Consider the following 20,462-nt stretch of genomic DNA (forward strand, 5'->3'; position numbering starts at 1 on the left):
TGGTTGTCTCCTAGAAATAGAGACAGAATTTAATTCAAATGAACAGGTTTATGGAATGATTAAGATGTCAATGACTGACATGGACCAGGTATATTCAATACTACTAGGCCTTGGCACTTGAAAATATAAAAAAATCAGCATATGAGGTGATACAAATAATCTACTTTTAAACATTTGACAGGGCAGGATCCCCTCAACTCGGCAAGCTGCTGAGAGTATCAAAAAGGCTTGGGGGGAGGGTCTCCAGAAGCTTCATTTCTTTAAGTCTTGAGCTCAGACTGTGGCTGACATATGGATCTAGAGGGCCTATTCAGAGCATTTCTCCAAGACTTCTAGACAGGGCCTGGGTCCAGAGGCCTACCACGTTGAGGGGCTTGGTAAACAGTCCGAACGAACAAAATATTTCTTCCCATTATTTTCTCTTAGAACGCATGGCACAGATTACAAGTTAATCAATGTGGTCCCAGGAACAAGATCAAGGCCCTTCAGAGGTCAGACTCCTGGGTCCTTTCTCTACCCCCGCAAAATAGATCTCTGATGGGCCCACAATAGCTTTCCTCACATCTCTGCCCGAGTTTCAAACTTCTCCAGAGTGCTGGAAGATTCTACATGTTGCCAGAGTCTAACTTAAGCCGTCCCCAAGTTGTCTCTTTTCCTTTTTTTTTTTTTTTTTTTTTATTTGCCGGATGAGCAATCAAGCATGCTGTAGTGCAAAGAGGATAGGAATGCAAGTTAAGAAACTTGTTTCCTAGTCCTAGATCTGCCACACACTTTAAAATAGAAAATCACTTCGCTTTTCTGAACTTGTTAGACTAAAATAACCTCTACAAGCACTAATGTTCTGTGATCCTCAATAAAACACAATATAGCCTGAGATCGATTTAGATCTCAGGTCTCCATCTGTTGGGGAAGCCACAGGTTCCAGCTGATCTAGGGCCACAGCAAAAACCTGCCATGGAAATCGGACCGTAAGCAAAAATCGCCGTGCGGAACCAGAAGGCGGCGGGTAAAGGAGGCGAGGGAACAGAGAACAGCAAAGGACGAAGGGCGCACTAACAGTATTCCAAGTATGAGAAAGAGAAAAAACCCAGATTGAAAGGTTAACTAGCAAATTATGACTACAGTCTGCTCCCTTGGCCTCTCAGGCCTCGCCACACCGCGCAGGCGTTCCACTGGTCCTTTACTCCGCTCTTTGACCTCCTGCCTCACCCCCCCCTCCTCCGCAGCCACCGAGCGGCTCTTCCGGTGTTGTAAAGGCGGTTCCGGTTCGCGGCGGTTCCCGGGTTTTGCGTTCCGCGCCCGGCCGGAAACTCCTTCGCTTGGCAGCCGGTTCCGGTTCGGTGAGTGGCGGCGGGAAGCTGGGGGAGGGGTGAGGATGGAGGGAGCCTGGGCCGGGAGGCTGTGTCGGACTGGGCCAACTGGCCTGGACTACGCTGGGCGGAAGCGGGGACTGCTGCGGGGCCGGTGGCTTTTCCTCTGCCCCGCCCCCTGGGACCACCTCACCTCCCCCCTGCCGTCCGGCGGCTGCCGTCTGGCCAGTGGCCGTTAGTAAGGCTAGCTGAGGCTGTTCTTTCAGGCCCCCTTTTATCCTGGGCCGCGGAAAGGCAGCTTCTCTGCCCTTACGGCAGGCCCCATCTCAGCGCCTAACCCTACTTGTGGGGAAAAGGCCGGTTGGGATTCCGGGGCTTTCCCGCCAGAGCGGAGTCTCCTCTCTAGGGAGAGCTGTTTTGACCTGGAAGCTCAGCTTTCTATCACCACCTGCTTCACCTCCCGCCTTCTTTGAGACCTGAATGATATTTCTCGACTACTACTGCGTCTCACGTAAACATTTCTCCAACTCTTTTACTCTGTGGTATCTCCCTGAGATGCGATATCGCTAGTGCCACCACCAGAAAGAAACGTCTGGACCCTCCTGCCCAGGTTATGAAAATCCCCTTAACTGCCGCAATTTGCTTACCTGGCTCATCGCCTCCTGGTAATTCTTTTGAACCGTCTCTTTCTTGGTGTACCATAACGCGATCTTTCTGGATCTATGGCCAGTTTCTCTTTTCTTGAGCTAGGTGATTTCTGTTTATCGGTGCCTCTGCAGTATTTCCACTATCTTGTTGGCAATAACTTGCACCTTTATCACTTTCAAGTCAGCCTTGTTAAAGTCATTTCACCTCATGTTTGGTACACTTACTATATTTGGGGTGGTGGTGATTCTTATAAAATTTACATAAAGCCTATTATAGACTACCAACTATTTGATTTAGGGTCTTTGTTGTAATTGGTTATTCTGGATGGAGTAGGCCACATCATCTCCTAAATCTTTATTCTTCATAAAGATAATGTGTGTTAAGGACTTGTGTTGAAATTTAGATTACACTGACTTTGGAATTACAGTTACAGTGAAACCTTAAGCATCTCTTTAAGCATATCCCTTAACCACCTTCCAATTTAGAGATTCCCTTCTTTTTTTTCCTCTCTAGTCCCTTTTAGGATGCCTTATTTATTTTTATCTTGAGAAGACTCATTCACTTTTACCTGATTTCAATACTATCCCAACTACAAAGATGGTTTTCATATCACCCATCTGATTAGTTAATTCTAGAGGGAGTGGATGGATGCAAAAACAGGTTCTGCTTCTTCTGGCTAAGGTGATGTAACTCTTAACTACTGCTTTGGAAGTCCTTCCTTTTCTTCCACCGCTCCTACCATTTGCACCAGCTTTACTGTCTTGCTGTATCTGTTTATGAATCTGGCTTTTCCCACCAGACCTTGAGCTTCTCAATGGCGGGGACCAGTTCTTATTCATTTTTGTATCCCCAGTACCCTGCACAAGTAGTTGGTGCACAGTAAATGTATGTGTATGAAAGAAGTTGAATACTTAGTGTTTAAGGCATTAGAGTGTTAAGGTGTTTAAGGTGTTGGAGTCTAATTGGGAGACATTACATGTAAAAATAGAAGGGGAAAAAAGCCCAAATACATGATGATGTAGTACCAACTGTATCATATACATAATGAGCAGAGTTCAGGGTAGGGTGATTCATATGATCACTTCCACACCCTTCTCATATCATAAATTCTTCTAATCACATACTGGTCCTGGATAAAGCCAACAATGCCTCTCAATATGTATTTCATCATAGCCCTAAACATTGTCTTTTATCATCACCTTTTTGCCTGTGTGTAAGCTTGTATTTTACGAGATTTGTTACATTTTATTACAGTCAAGACTCATCTTTTTTTCTTTCAGATTTCCTATTACCTTGTTTTCAGTTATTAAGCTGACTTCACTTGAATAACTGTAACTGTTTGTGTTATTTCACTAAATTACATGACCAGTGTGTACTGAGAAATGAATTATTAGAATGCTTTTCTTAAAAGAAAAAAATTCTTACACTTGGAAGAATTTGGTGGCATCAAAGTTTCCAAGTCCAGTGTTTCATGGAGAACCTCAGGGTAAAATATCCATTCTCCCAATATAATTGCAAAGTGGCTAACAGAAAATACCATAAACACACCAAACAAACCAGTTATATTTGTATTAAAATGTAAATGTGGGGCTTTATTTAACTTTATAAGTCAATGTGGATTCTCCAGGGTTAGCTAGAGATTACTTTTACATTGCCAGTGTGAATGAATCTTTGAATGAGGTTGTGTTAAAAGATTTGAAGTTGTATGATGTTGGAAATGAGCATTTGTCCTAGAGTCAGGATACCTGGATTCTTATATTTTCTTTGCCCCATCTGTGTGATTGCAGGCAAATCACTTAACCTCTCTGGACTTAATCTGTAAAATTTTTTGAATTTCGAGCTTGCTTCCCTCTTCACATCGGTCTTAGCAAAATGCAAAGAAAATTAACATGGGATTGTTCCACTGGGCACCAGGCTTTTAAAAAGAGACTAAGATGACAATTATGAAATCACCTGAAAGAGTGAAATGTGAAAAAAGCCCTTCTAATTTATTGGTTGATAGGATTTTTCCCCCTTAATCTGGAACCTAGAGAATTCTGCTCTATTAAAGAAGAGAGAAGGGAAGCCTGGAGAATTTCCAGATTTTATTAACTTGAACATTTGGAAATATATTTGAAGCCTAAATCTAATAGTAAGACTATGTAATCAGATAATTACTCTGCTTAGTCTATAGCTGTGCCAAGAAAAACTCACGCAGCCTTCCTTCATGTGTACCTCGTTATTGTGACCATAAAGAATGCCCATTATTATCCAGTCTCCTGAATACATTTAAGCCTTAGTTATTGCTGTGTAGTTGATGAAGTGCTCAATCTTTTAAAAAATATGGCCCTAAAATTGTAAATATATATAGGTTTGACTATTACCATCTCTAGTCTCCTCTTGGAAATCTGCCAAGAGCATATGTGCCAAGGGTGTGTTTATTAGCCTTGCTCTAAGCAGTTAGGCTTTTGACTTCCTTTTTTCCTGGGAAAAGTGGATACATTAAATAAAGAAAGTAACTTTTATATAGGCAAACGGGCTTTGATTTGTAGTAGATTGATTGAAGATGTGGGGAGGGGTAGTACTTTGTACAACTGTGAAGTAGTCCTTGATTGTCCTCAGAATATTAGTAGCTTTATATTTGGTCACTGAGTAAGACATACGGAAGAGAAGTCTTAATAGTACCCTCACAAGGTCTGTCCTTTTTTTATAAAATAATTTAGCATGAGGAAATGGAGCAATGGATTGGGAAGAATTTCTAGGTTGTAATTTTGGTATGGTCACTAACTATTACCTTATGCAAATCATTCAGTCTCCTAAGGGTTGGCTCTCCCAATTTGCTTCTTGCTTTATTATTCTGTGATTCTGGGGATAGTCTCTAATTGCTGTAGCACAGGTTGCAGAAAGGTTTGGAAGTACCTCGGGCTAGTTTTAGTTTCTATTCTTCCCATCAGGTCAACTCCTTATCACCTTAGATTTTTCTCCACTAACAATACAAACAAATGTCACTTCTGAGTGGCTGCCTGTTCTATAATTATATGAAGTAGATTTTTCAGTATGTAATGTTTCTGTTTTGTGTTTTTTTTTTTATAGGACTTTGTATCTTTGCTAAAGTCAGTGATGTGAAAAGACTTGACATGGGTAAGACTAATCAGTTTAATCTTTTTAGCTACTCTGGTTGGAGTGAAAGCTAGAGTAAAAGAATGGATTTTCCTAACATTTTTAATAATTGTATCTTTGTGCTTAATAATTTTAAGAGAGATCTTAATCCTAATTGTGTAATACTATATATGAAACATAATTTTCTTTTGGTTAGAACATTGTTTACAAAGTCACTTGGGAACATTTTCTCATTCATTGTATTGAAAAAGCCAAATATACACTAACAAACATTTACTATGTGTCAGCCCCTGTTCTAAGTATCTAAAATGTATTAATCTATTTAATCCTTACAGTCACCTTACAAGGGTACCTAATGGTGCCTACAAAGTAGGTACTGTCATTATCCCTACTATATTGACACAGTTAATATAATAACTTCTGAGACATAGAAGTTAAGAAACTTGCCTAGGGTCATATACTACAACTGACAAAGCCAGGTTTTAAACCTAGGCACTCTGGTTCCAGGGTCCTTGTTCTTTAGTACTGTGTTATATTGCCTTCTATATGATAAATAATTTGATTAAGGTAAATATTTTATTTCATTTAGCTAGTGAATTGGGAATTAATTGTGATTAATTGGAACACTTTCACTATTTCATTCATAGTACTTCATGTCTGTAAAGGGGATCAATATAAAATCAGGACTAATAGCCAATTTAGGAATAAATTGAAAAATCTATACAGTTAGGCCTTATAATGATCCCATATGTTCCTTTTAAATTTACATTAGCCTTCTCTCTACTTTCTGTTTTTTCCTCTTGCTTATTCTGCTTTCTCCCCCGGTCATTTGTTTCCATTTTCTCTCATTGCGAATGTCAGTGTAAGTCATTGAGTTCCCGTATTCTCATTTGTTCCTATTCTATCTCTTTTATAGTAACAAAGGTCTCAAAAATGGTTCTAGAGTAAGATTCTGTCACAATATTACAGTAATTGAGCTGATTATCTGTTAAGAGCCATATGAATAAGGTATGCTTTACAGAAAAAAATTTTCTGGCGGATTAATTTTTAAAGCACCTTTTTAAGTTAAAACAGGAAATAAACCAATGTTAACAGTGTTTATTTCTGCATGGTGACATTTTCCCCCGTTTTTTTAATTTTTAATTTTTTTTTACAGTTATAACATTTGAAAAATTTCTTTCGGGAAAATTTTATTATTTTTAAAACTTTACATTGTTTTTATACATGTACAAATTTTCAACTGCTTGGTAGATGATCTCTCAGTAAATTCCAAATGAGCCAATTTCTGCACGTGGGCCTCTTTTGACAATGATGTTTTGAGATTTCTTGCCAATGGTTAGCTATGAAGGAAGGATTTTATTTGACTGTAGAGTTGTTCTTTGGGAATCATTTTTATTAGGTGAAAAGATTGGTTCATAAGAAAAAAGTTATTGAAGAAGTATGTGACTTGAACTAATCCAGACTCTTTCTCCAGATGATATTGCTGATAGGATGAGGATGGATGCTGGAGAAGTAACTTTAGTGAACCACAACTCCATATTCAAAACTCACCTCCTGCCACAAACAGGTTTTCCAGAGGACCAGCTATCACTTTCTGACCAGCAGGTTAGGAATAATTTTCTTCCCTTAATGAATTGTTTTGGCTCATCATAAGTTTTTATCTGATGTAGTTTAAATGCCACACTCAAAAATACAAGTGTATATATAAATTTCTTAGAATCAATAATTTTAATGTTTAGAATTCTGTTTGATATATTAAAGATGAGAAAGTTAAGAGCAACCAGGCTATGTATGAGTTCCCTGAGAATAGTACCTTTTAGAAAACTCTTAGTTGTTCCTCTGAAATTTTTTTTTTTTTGAGACAGAGTCTCACTCCGTTGTCCGGGCTAGAGTGCCGTGGCGTCAGCCTAGCTCACAGCAACCTCAAGCTCCTGGGCTCAAGCGATCCTACTGCCTCAGCCTCCCAAGTAGCTGGGACTACAGGCATGCGCCACCACGCCCGGCTAATTTTTTTTTTTATATATATATATTTTTAGTTGTCCGATTAATTTCTTTCTATTTTTAGTAGAGACGGGGTCTCGCTCTTGCTCAGGCTGGTCTCGAACTCCTGAGCTCAAACGATCCGCCCGCCTCGGCCTCCCAGAGAGCTGGGATTACAGGCGTGAGCCACCGTGCCTGGCCCAATGCTGAATAATTTTTAAGACACTAGTTTAAAAGAACACTGATCTGGCCAAGCGCAGTGGCTCACGCCTGTAATCCCAGCTCTCTGGGAGGCCGAGGCGGGCGGATCGTTTGAGCTCAGGAGTTCGAGACCAGCCTGAGCAAGAGCGAGACCCCGTCTCTACTAAAAATAGAAAGAAATTAATCGGACAACTAAAAATATATAGAAAAAATTAGCCGGGCATGGTGGCGCATGCCTGTAGTCCCAGCTACTTGGGAGGCTGAGGCAGTAGGATCGCTTGAGCCCAGGAGCTTGAGGTTGCTGTGAGCTAGGCTGACCCCACGGCACTCTAGCCTGGGCAGCAAAATGAGACTCTGTCTCAAAAACAAAAAAATTATTCAGCATTGAATGGTTGGGGGGAATGTGAAAATATACAGCAGCTCCAAGATTTGACTGTGCTATAGAACTTAATTTCTCAAGGGCTGGTTCAGAAACTAGCAGCATCAGCATCACTGTTGAACTTGTTAGAAATGCAGAATCTCAGGCTTCACCACATTCTATGAAATAAGAATCTATATTTTAAAAACATCCCCAGCTGATTTATATGCAAATTGAAGTCTGAGGAACACTATTAATAAAGCAGTCTTTCTCAGTAGGAAAGCCATTGGTAATTTGGAAGAGATAGTTCTTTCCTGTGTGTACTAAGCATAATAGGATGTTTAGCATCCTTTGCCCTTAGGGACTAAATACCTATACCATCCACCCCCCTCATAATCATTTTGATAGTGATTATATCTCCACACATTTCCAGATTTGTACTAGGGATGCAGCACTACTCCTGACTAAGAACTGTCTCTGAAAAGTTATCAGAAGAATCAAAACCAGGTTGATTTTTCTCAGCCTTTTCCCCCTACCCTGGAGACAAAAGTCTCGCTTTGTTGCCTGGGGTAGAGTGCAGTGGTGTTGTCATAGCTCACTGCAACCTCAAACTCTTGGGCTCAAGTGATCCTCCAGCCTCAGCCTCCTGAGTAGCTGGGACTACAAGTGTGCATCACCATGCCCAGTTAATTTTTTCTATTTTTAGTAGAGAGGGGGTCTCACTTTTGCTCAGGCTGGTCTCGAACTCCTGAACTCAAGCAGTCCTCCTGCCTTGGTCTCCCAAAATGCTAGGGTTACAGGCATGAGCCACCATGCCTGTTCTCAGCCTTCTTAATATATGTTATACAGGATATACTAAATATATATTTACTTTCTAATGGGCATTCTTTAAGTTGTATAACAGATATTTTGCCCATTTTTGCCCTTGAAGCCTGAATCATTTCATCAGATTGTCTATGTGTTTTTTCCTTATTAGTATGCAATACTAATATTTATAATATATAAATATAATGTTATAAGTTCTAAATATGTTATAGTCTTGTTTAATGATACGTTTTTCCTAGTATAAATTTTTACTCTATTATATTGTCAAAAATGTGATTTAAGAAAAATCTTTTGCTTTGTTTAGGTTTTACCTTCCAGGCAAGGAAATGTGGACCGATCTTTTACATGTTCCATAAGAAGTGCAGCTTATAATCCAAATTACTACTCAGGTATGACATATTACTTGGAGTCAGGGCACCTAAACCTCTCAGATTTCTTCTTAGCAAATACTTTGCTTTTATCATCTCTAAAAGTAAAAACATTATTAAAAGCAAAATAGTATTTTCTCCATTTTTGTCATTTCTGTCATTTTGATAGCTTTTTGTGTGTATGTATGTGGTTGCTACAATACTGATCTAGTCTCAAGCAAATATTAGTTTGTTAGTAGAAAAGTATATTTGGAATCTATTCTTCTTGTCCATTTGCCATTGTAAATAGCAATATACTTTTTGTTTTGTTTTTGTCTTTGACTTTTTTGGAAATATGTGTATTGATGTAAAGGATATTTGTTTTGCATTAATTTAAACTACAGAGCAAGTTTATTTCTATTCTGCTTGAAACCATGAAACCTGAAAATTTATTTCTACCCAAACTTGTCCCTCTCTCAGGGCAGGAAATGTTAACTACATGTTTTTGTCTAGCACCTGCCACAGCCATATGCTTGCATATTCAAGGGCTTGCCTATTCAGTTTGTGATCCATGACAGAAGTCAGCATTCTCTAGTCTAGGCTATTCCTGTCCCATGGCCTGCCTGACTTATCATCTGCCCCCTTCCTAAGGTTTGGACTTCCAACCATCTTCTGCTTCTGCCTTGGGAAACTCAGAGTTTTGTTGGTTAGCCTTTTGGCAGTAGGACTCAGGAAAATTATAGTGGTCTCCCCAAGTCTTTTCACTCCTCATGCTTCAATCTCCTCACCTACCACAAATGTGGGAAAACCTGTAATACCATTGAACCTGTCTCAGTGAGATTTTTATAAGGATAAATTGGGATGATAAATATGAAATGCAAATAATAATTATTGTTATTTGGCTTCCTCAGGATTCTTTGTCAGCAAGATGAGATCTCCTCCCCTAAAAAGACGTTAGTATGATGCTCTTTTAGATTTATATTGTATTTAAATGTGATTTAGGTGGGTGGTACTTTATTTTACCCTGGGCACTGGATTTCCTGTCTTGGGGTGGGCAGTGGTCTCCACATAGTATGTGCATAATTTGTATAGAAAAATCAATTTTCTGAGAAAGTAACTCTACTATCATTATTATTGAAAAGGCCTTTTTGATGAAGAGAGAGCCTAAAATCTGATTTGATAGCTCATTATTAATCCTGTAGGAAGAACAGCTAAGTGATTAATGAAATCAGATCATCAGTATTTCCATTAGAACTCAGGCTATGTTTACTTGTAATTTCATATGCTGATTTACCATTGGATAGATCTTTGCTTTAAGTTTAAAATAATTGCTTAATAATAATTATATAGAAGACTATACTCAGAGTCCCCTGATCATAACTCAACTCTTATTTAACTCACCTTTCTGGCCTCTTCTGATTTTCCGTGTGTACCTGGTACACGTTGTATAATTCGAGACATGTAATCTTTTTTTAACTTAATATTTTGAATTTTACTTTTTTATCTATTTATATGTTCTTCATATTTATCATTTTCTCTTAATTTCTAATCTGTGAAATTGATAGGTACATCCACAATCCCTTTTGTTTTTAATTTTTTTTTTTTATTTCAGCATATTACAGGGGTACAAATGTTTAGGTTACTTATATTGCCCTTGCCCCACCTGAGTCAGAGCTTCAAGCCACATACATTCACAATATCTTATGTGCAATTTCAAAATCCACAAAGCTCTAAAAACCAAAAAAAATCTTATAAATCACTTGGCATCAAAACCTGACCTGAATTCATTCCTTGGCAAAACCTAACTGACATGAAACTGTTTATATTTTGTCTTTATTTACCCATGTAAGTATAAGTACACATTTTGCTGCAGGTGTATCAATATGTTTGGTTACAGAGTGCTGCTCCAGATTATACTTGAAAGTATTACCTAGTATACCAGAGTATCTTTCTAAAATTCCAGAAATTTTGAATTCAGAGATATAACTGGACTCAAGGGTTTATGATTTGGAAAAATAGGCCTGTGCCTTCATTTGCTTCATTATTTTCCCTATGGTTTAGGTGCATTTTCATCCTTACCATTTTCAGCTATTATTAATAACATGACTTAAAAGCATTTGTATACATAGCTTTTTTCTTTTAAATTTTAGTAGACCCTGGATAATCACAAAGGATATATCTGAGATCATCTCAAATTCTCCTGTAATATTTGACCAGATTCCCAGCTTTCTACTTAGTTACGTGATTGTTGAGAGTTCCATTTTTCCTATGTTTATCCTCATACCACAAGTTGGTTCCCATATCAAAAATATTACTCTAAAGTTTTGTCTCTCACTGGAATACCATTTTTTAGGAAAGGAAAAACAATGATCTCCACGATTGCTCCCTAACAATCAGAATTTTAAGATCTCTGAATGCCAAGGGTCTATATACTTTTTTCTTATAATAAAAGTCTTTAATTAAAAGCTATTTTTAAACTATGTACTTTTTAAAACTTCTTTCTTTTGCCATACCCATTCTAGTTCATTGTAAGTCCTACAGAATTTTGTCTCCGCTATCTGCTTTGGATATATTCTTTTCTAATAATCCCCACATTGATTTCTGTAGTCAGTCACCTGGAGCCTTACCTCTTGATTGGGCTAGGCATGGATCCCCAGTTTACCTGCCTTAGTCTTCTGATCCTGGCTGTACTGGTATTTGTCTTCTCTCTGAGCCTGCTGTCTTCTCCTCCACCAGGATGGCAATGAGCAGGAAAGCCCAAACTTTAGAATCTAGGGTCTAGAACTTCTCATTTGTTGCTTTATTGGATTTACCTCTCTAGATCAAGTGTTTTAAAAAAAATCTGCTTCTCAGTCTACTCAAGATCAGATGATTAAAAATATAGATTTTGAAAAAAAATTTTTAGAAAAAAATGCAATGCTATTTCACTTTAATAACTTAGTGATGATCAGGCTTCAAGGCCTCACAGTTTTATTAACAGCACAATGAAAAGAAAATCAAAACATTTTTTAACCCTAAACAAAGAAAAGTAGATTAAGATGAAAAGAAATGATTTTGCTTATGCTTGGAGTCTTTGGAAAATATGTTAAATTAGGTTGCCAAACTAGCATTTAGTAAGTAAGATGATTTAAAGCATTCTGCTGTCATATTAACTAAATAAATCCTAAAGTTAACAGGAACAATTTGATGGTTACTTTCATAGTAAGTGGTTACCTGACACATTCTTCTTTTTTAATATAAAGTTTATTATGTTCATAGAAGTATTGCCTGTCCCTGCAAAAAATTTGTAGGGAAAAGTAGAAAAATAACCCATGATTCTATCATTAGAACATAACCACAATTAAAGTTTAGGTGTATTTTCTTCTAGTTTTGTATGTTTGTGGATGTAATAAGTAATCTTATTTGTGGCATTTGCAACTCTGATTACTTAGTAATGACAGACTATTGGGTTAAACCCTTACTGTAAAAGAGCATCTCTAGCCCCCTATTTGTCCCTCTAGCTTTGCATGATCTCCTCAGTAACAGAAGACAATTCAGTGATTTCATTGAGTGGGGATGGAACCACTTTATTCTGGTCAAACAGACTGATTTTGTGCTTTTCCCTTTTATTTTAAATATGTAGTCTCTGTCAGGTGCCATGCCATTGAGAAGGCTACTCTGGCTTATCCTTGGTCTCAAATTTCACACGTGTCACAATAATTTACATTTTTTTGACAGACTTATTCCTCAAATAGATATCTCTAGTTAGATCATTCCCTAATCAAATTTTAGCAAAAAGGTGTGAGAGACAAGGATTTCTACTGTATTACTTTGCATTTAGAGATAATAATTTTCTGGTTTTTTACTGAGACTCATTTCTATTAGCCTCATGTCTCTGTCCTTTAAGTAATAGTAGTAGATGCTAAGCATAACTACTGATTAAAAAGCAAAAAAAGTTATAATACATTTTGAAAGTAAATTTAACTTATTTTAATTATTAGACTAAGTTCATCCATTAGTGAATTAATTAGTACTAACACTACCCCGACTGCTTCTTTTTTTCCTATCTTATTTACCCCAAATCCTGATATCATGATTATCTTAAGAAAACACAAAATTATATTTTTGAAGGCTGCCTTGCTTTTTGGATAGAGTATCAAAAGATACATTAAATATTTTTAATAGCATAAATGTACAATATTGTAAAAACTTCTGTGGTATTATCCTTTTAAAGAGGATCTTCAAAATGACGTCAGCATTAGAAAAAAATTCAGGAAATAGAGAATTATTGTCACTCTTTTTTCAGGAGCTCTTCAAAGTTCTGTAGCCTAATGTCTGAGGTTACTTTGAAGGAGCTGTTTTAAGTTGTCCAATCCTGCTTATAGGGAGAGGAGGGTATAGAAATTATTCTACCACTCCTAGCTGAAACTTCAAGAGGTTTTTGTCACCCTAGCTTGAAATCTACAAGGTAGAAAATTTGATTAATAAGTAATTCTCAATCTGATTGTAGTAGCAAGCATTAGAGTATTAATATGTCTGATGATTTTGGCATTAAGTCACTGAAGATTATCATACCAGAACCAGATGTGTATGATGGGTCATTCCTGCCATAAGCCAGCCAGAATAAGCAGCAATTAGGTTATCTCTGCTCTTTGAGGGAGGCCCTGAGTCTTGACATGGTAACTAGAATGAAGAAAGTGACACCAGCTGCTTATTAAGCAATAACTGTTGTTCATTTGAATTACAATTCTCCTTGGCCCTCCACCTGCTTTCTTACTGGTCTGGCCTACCTTCTTTCAGGCCCAGGCCTGGGAGTGCTTGCAAGATATAGTTGGGGTAAAATGTTGACTTTTGGTGGACACCACGGAGTCACATTGATGCAGATAAGGCACATGGCTGTGGCAGGATTCAGCTCCTTCATCAATTTTCAGGTTAGTATGGCTGAATCAATTATAGTTTGTAGAAGTTCCCTTACTGCAGACTTTATTGGCAGTTGAGACTGGGATCTTTCTTCCATGAGAGACATGGTGATATGCCACAGTGCTTTGGAATACAATGTTGGTCATGGTTGCAGTCATAAGGAGAACCAGCTGTAGTTATTTATTTAATTTATTCAAACTTTTATTTTTTTAGACAACCCTTCCTCAGACAGTTTTCTTGGCTCAGGCAACTTAAGAACCTTTGGCGAGAGTGCGAATGGCCAGTGGAGAAATTCCACTCCAGTATCAAGCTCAACTTTACAAAAATCAAGAAACAGCCGAAGTCTTTACCTCGAAACCCGAAAGACCTCAAGGTTGGTATTTTGACTGCTCAGTTCTTAGGCCCTTTCTCAGATATAAGAGAAAGTGGCTATAAGATAGTTATTACATTGGCATTTTAAAAGAGTAACACTGTTTTTGGACTTTAACTCATAGAGATATGAACAAATCTATTTTAAGTTTTCAAGTTTTAATTTACTTTGTGGTGAATTTTGATGATAGCCAAATCTTATCATTGGAGGAGACAGTTTTGCGGGGAATCTTGGTGACTATGAGACTATTGGGCTCCTTCAGGATAAATACGGCTATTATGAATCTTAAAGTGAAAAAGCGGTTACTCTTTGCAATGGTAACAAAGCACATTTTGCAGACTCTCACATGAGACCTGACTTAAACCAGAGCAGCTCTCTTTACCACATGGCATTAGTCAACTAGACCTAAACTATTAAGCTACTTCTATCTATTAGGAAATAGAGAGTCACAGAGAACTTTATTCTTTTTTTTTTTTTTTTTTTGAGACAGAGTCTCACTCTTTTTGCCTGGGCCAAAGTGCCGTGGCATCATCCTAGCTCACAGCAACCTCAAACTCCTGGGCTCAAGCGATCTTACTGCCTCAGCCTCCCAAGTAGCTGGGACTACAGGCATGCGCCACCATGCCCGGCTAATTTTTTCTATATATTTTTAGTTGTCCGATTAATTTCTTTCTAATTTTAGTAGAGACGGGGTCTCGCTCTTGCTCAGGCTTGACTAAAACTCCTGACCTTGAGCGATCGCCCGCCTCGGCCTCCCAGAGTGCTAGGATTATAGGCGTGAGCCACCACGCCCAGCCGAGAACTTTATCCTAGTTATTCCAGCTTCATCAGCCCTACCAATTCCCTCACCAAATTTATAATGGTTATTAAAGGCAGATGAAGTTTGGCTTAGAAACTTTTCCCTCAGGTGCTTTATTTCTTTTTTAAAATGGTGTTTATGACTTAAATTCTGCTCTGGTGATGTATTTTAGGAATGTGGGATCATTTTTCTATTTATATGAGGCTAAGCTTTCTGGTGTTGATGGCTTTTATTTTACCTTACTATTATTAGCACATAGACTCTGGGAACATACATATGTCAGTGCTCCCAGTGATCATCTTCTCCATTTTTAACTTTTAAAAAATTACACAAGAATTCATTAATATACTCACATTGTAAAAATCAAAACGTTATCAATAAAGCTAAAGATCCCTTGACCACTACCCATAATCTCAATTCCCTCTCCTTGGTGTGTTTCCTTCCAGACCTTTTCCTATGATTGTTTCTCTCACTCTTTTTCACTAATATATAGCATGATATGTATGCTATGTATAAAATGAAATGTATGATATTATTTTGTCTTCATTAAAGATTTTCTTTGTGCATCATTTAACAAGTTGCTTTTTTTACTCAATATTGCCATACTGTTATTTTTTAAAATAACATTATTACAGAAACAGTACATGTGCTTTATAATAAATCAGAAAATACAAATCAGCAAAAATAAAAAATAAAAACATCACATTCCCACCAGCTTGAGATCAATTCTGTAATATCTTAGTACATATCCTTCCAGATATTTTTCTTTGCCTTTACACATATATATTTTTCCCAGACTGAGGTCATACTGTACATAATCTTTTGTAGTCTGTGTTTTAGTCAATCACCTCTTCTTTTCCAAATCAGTAAATTTTGTCTCATACACTAAATTATATTTAAATTTTCTCAGTTGATCCAAAAGTATCTTTTATAGCTAGTTTGTCCAAACCAGTATCCAATCTAGAATTGCATCTGGGAGTTATTGTCCTTAAGTCTCTTGTAATCTGTAATAGCCGCCCTTTATTTTTTAATTTAATTTTATTTTTTTTAGAGATAGGATGTCACTCTGTAGCCTCGGAGTGCAGTGGTGCGATCATAGTTCACTGCAGTCTCGAACTCCTAGGCTGAAATGATCCTCCTGCTCAGCCTCCCAAGTAATTAGGACTACAGGTGTACCACCACACCTGACTAATTTTTTTTTTTCCCCCGTAACCTTTCTTTTATGACATGACTTTTTTCTGCATAAAGTTCCACCTTTGTAATTGACAGGTTGCTTCCTCATGGTATCATTATTTTGTCAAATTGCATGTCATGGGTAAAAGATGATGCTGTGTTAGATCACATTAGAAAACGATATCTTGTTTTGGTTCTCCTATTGTTAGTGGTGCTAGATAGACCTCTGGATTGAGGAGATGACAGTCTGATGGCTAATTATACAGTTAGGTTTTTCCCCTGTGACTAGAATGTAAGCCAAATGATGTTACTCTGGCATTATATGAATGACTAATTTCACATCAGCCTTTCACCTAACCATTATTAATATCAATTGATAATATTTACCTGAAAATTTTATTAGTATTAATGAAATAATACTTTTCTAATTTTGTTGTTTCTCCTGCACTTATTAATTGGTACTTGATTGCTTTTTTCATTAGCTGGGGCCATTTGGTTACCTTGAAATACATTTCCTATAGGAAAGGCAGGATAAATTATTAGATTTTTCTTTTTCGTTACCAGTTTTTGAAGTAAAGCTTTTTTAAAAAATAGCTACTTCACTTCATGTGGTTCAAATAATTTTTTTCTGTTCTTTTTTGAGTGTCATTATGGATTCAATGTGTTTCAATCCACTACATTCATTCTTTTAATACTCAGATTCTTAGAACTTTGGCCAGTGTGGAGCCCCTTCATGCTTGCTTCTGTGTCCATCTGACCCAACCTCTTTAATTTTTGGTAACAGCCTTGCTTTCTGGCATTGCAAGATACCCTTGTACTATTTCTTTAGAAGAAGAGTTATTTATATTAAAAACATGCACACACACACTCTGGGAAGCACAAATACGAAAGACATTGTGGAGAATCCATTATATCTTTACCAAACAATTATACTGCCCTTGCCGTCTTTTCCTGGCTGCATACACTCATCCCAAGAAAATAAGCCTATTCCTGAAATTCTGAGTCCTTGCTCCTTTCCCCATTCTAACACACATAGAAATCATTAGAATGTGAAGAGTTGAGAGAGTATATATGCTTTTTGATATTCTTTAGATCTATTCTGATTTTATTTGGATCCAGACCACATGTAATGATTTAAAGAGCTGATTTCATTGATTTCATTGAATTCAGCTTAGTCAGCTGTGTACTTCTAGTCTGGGTCCTCACCAGAAAAAAAAAAAAGAAAGGGAAACTTAATTATGCTAAGATTAAGTACCTCAGACTTGCTGGGAGTAATGATAGACAAAAAAAACACATAGAAAAAACTTGAAATTATTAAGCCTTAGAAGACTGAGTTTTGAGTCCACAATATTCTTCATGCCAAATTTTCCCATTAGATAGGGTACAAATAATATAAAGAAACAAAAATTTTTCAGAGGAAGGAAATAAGCTAGAAGCAGAATTCACAGTGATGCAGCCTAATAGAAAGCCTTCTAGCTGTTTTTTGTATAATGGATGAGAGCCCTCTGCTGGTCTTTCAGGAAATTTTAAAATTCAGTTTAAAAGCTTAGTTGAGAGGCTTCAACTTTATTCATCTTTACATATTTATCTTAAGGTAATTTTCTCCAGTGGGCTTGGGGTAGGGGGCTGCAGGGAGTAATAGAAAAATGTATGTGTTTGGTAGCATACCTGGAACCCAGGTTTTCTGAAGAAGTCTAGTTTGATATGCTTTCTATAATACTGCACAGCTATATGGTTCCTAACTAAAGGGAATTCTAGATTGTGGATCCAAGAAATACAATTTTAAGTGTTTGATAATTATGTAGTTTGACAATGTAAGACCTTTTAAGTGGCAGAATCTGATGCAGCAACCCCATATATCATTTCTTACATATTTCCCTCAAATGGTATATCTATCTGTCATTCTACCAGTTAAATTTTTTTGTTTGTTTTTGTTATTTCTAGAAAACAAAAATAATCACTAGATTAGATTTATCTTAACTGTTCTTTCTTACAAACTCTTTTTTTTAGTGGATTATCAAACACTTTCACGGGAAAGTCAAACCATCACTGCCATGCATCTGCATATGAAAAATCATTTCCTATTAAGCCTATTCCAAGTCCATCTTGGAGTGGTTCATGTCGTCGAAGCCTTTTGAGCCCCAAGAAAACTCAGAGGCGACATGTTAGTACAGCAGAAGAGGTAAGGAAAACCTGCAACAAAAGCTACTAAAAGTTAGCATCTTTTTCTGCATTGAGCCATTTGCTCCCTCTGATTTAGATGTTTATTAACCATTCTATTTAATACTTTCTGTGCCTTTTCTTTCTGAATTACTTTTTGAATGCTATCATCTGTTTTAAAGGAATTAAAGAAGTGCTTTAGCAGGACTTCAATATTTTTCTTATTGTCTTCTATTCCTGTTGGATGGCTAACTTTAATCTTTAGTACTGCCCGAATAGATTCTCATACACCAAATTCTCTTCTCTCTTTTTTAGACCCTTCCTAAACTCTCGTTTCCTGTGGGAAAACTGTTAGCCTTGCTAAACAGTTTTTGTTTTGATAAAGTTTGATTCGGTAAAATACCTGCCTTCCTCACTAGGAGCAATTTTTGCTCAATATGATAGAAAAAGAAGCTAGTTAAACAGTTTACATCCTTTTCATTATGAGTAAGTTCTTCTTTGAGGTCACAGACTTTCCTGAAAATAAAGAAGCTCAATTGACATTTGGGTTGTTATATTTATTCAGTAAACCTAAAGGAAAAAGTCAATTCCGTGAATATAATATAGCATATAATTTGCACAATAGGAAGTGTGCTTATATCTGTTAAATTACATATCAGCTTTGGAGTGGTTGCTGTAGAGATACAAATTAATAATAATTATGACCTTACATTTATATAGCATTAGAGTTTCCAGTGTACTTTCTACATGCATTGTGTTTAATCCTTTTAATGCAGTGAAATAGGTAGAGATGAGGTGATATCCATGTAAGTAAAGGTCATAGGTCACAACTAATAAATGGCAGGCCTAAAACCCAGATCTTCTAAGGAGGTTTAGTCTGGTATGCTTTCTGTTATACAACACACCAATGTACTTCCTGCCCAAAGGAGCTTACTGAGCATGGAGTCAAGAATATGGCATTATATGCTAAATAATTTCATAATTTGATAATCAAAGATTTCGTAGGTGGCAAAACTTAATATTTGTGATGTGATTAGTAAAAATGCTATGCGTATTTTTGGTTTTAAGTTTGTAGTGAATTTAAAATTTTCAGTGGAGAGGTGGCAGAACTATTATATCATTTAGCAAGGCAAAAGGTAGATAAGAAACTGGCAACATTTGCCTTCTTTGGTAATAAAAGCTGGGCAACAGGGATGAAAGGGAGATTTATTTTTTGTTATACTTTTTGTGCTATTAAATTTTGTATGAAGTATATATGAGCTATTATATACATAAATGCTTTTTTTTATTATTATTAGAGTTGTGGGGCTTGTGATTATATTGGAGTCTAGATAGCCTAAGGAATACAGAAATACTTTGTGGTGAAGCGAACAGCAGCAGCATAACAGCTGGGTACAGGGCTCCTAACCCTTCCCTGCTCCGTGTGGCTACTGCTGGGATCACCAGGATCCTTTAATCTGTGTTCATTGTAAGCTTGCCATTCACCCACCAGCCCTTTGGACCACCCAGCCCCACTTCTTTTCACCTCTACTGCCACTTCCACTTGGGTTGCTTGGGCAATTTTACCCTTCTAAACAACCCTCCAGGCCACAGGCTGGGTCAGTGGAGAACATGAAGTGAGAGTTCCCCTTCCTACTTTATTGCAAAGAAGATGTTGAAGATTGCAGCTATTCTGTGAAACAAGAGATACAGGAAATTTTGCCTCAATTTTTAGTTCTGTATTCTCCTGGTATGAAAAGCAAGCCACCTGTACTACAGAATAACCCATTTAGTATAAGACAAAATATTGGACCAAACTTTATTGTCAAACTTTCAACAAAGTATTTAGATATTTAATTTTGGATATTTCAGGTAATCCATATATAATACTTTTTTTACTCTGGGACTAAATTTATTGATGGGAACTTACAAACTGGAGGAAAAGTTATTTTCCATGGAAATGTTGGGATCCTCAAGAGAGGTGCATTTGCTTATGTTAAAGAAAGATTATGTATTAATCTTTTTTTTTTCCCCCTTGAGACAGAGTCTCACTCTGTTGCCCGGGCTAGAGTGCCGTGGCGGCAGCCTAGCTCACAGCAACCTCAAACTCCTGGGCTCAAGCCATCCTCCAGCCTCAGTCTCCCAAGTAGCTGGGACTACAGGCATGCGCCACCATGCCTGGCTAATTTTTTTTATATATTTTTAGTTGTCCAAGTAATTTCTTTCTATTTTTCAGTAGAGACGGGGGGTCTCACTCTTGCTCAGGCTGGTCTCGAACTCCTGAGCTCAAATGATCCGCCCGCCTCGGCCTCCC

At 37.2% G+C, this 20,462-nt stretch overlaps 1 protein-coding gene across 1 annotated transcript in view; it reads left to right on the forward strand.

The window, feature by feature from the left end:
• Positions 1–1,060: 1,060 nt before the first annotated feature.
• SENP1 (SUMO1/sentrin specific peptidase 1) overlaps positions 1,061–20,462 on the forward strand; it is a 53,695-nt gene continuing 34,293 nt past the window's right edge. Inside the window, exons 1-6 of the mRNA XM_012638452.1 lie at positions 1,061–1,340; positions 5,031–5,078; positions 6,532–6,662; positions 8,726–8,810; positions 13,881–14,040; positions 18,020–18,191. Coding sequence (XP_012493906.1) covers positions 1,115–1,340; positions 5,031–5,078; positions 6,532–6,662; positions 8,726–8,810; positions 13,881–14,040; positions 18,020–18,191 — 822 coding nt within the window. The 5' untranslated portion in view covers positions 1,061–1,114. The remainder of the gene's footprint in view (positions 1,341–5,030; positions 5,079–6,531; positions 6,663–8,725; positions 8,811–13,880; positions 14,041–18,019; positions 18,192–20,462) is intronic.

The sequence above is a fragment of the Propithecus coquereli genome, unplaced genomic scaffold (genome assembly GCF_000956105.1).
Source record: "Propithecus coquereli isolate 6110/MARCELLA unplaced genomic scaffold, Pcoq_1.0 Scaffold13, whole genome shotgun sequence".
Taxonomy (NCBI): Eukaryota; Metazoa; Chordata; class Mammalia; order Primates; family Indriidae; genus Propithecus; species Propithecus coquereli.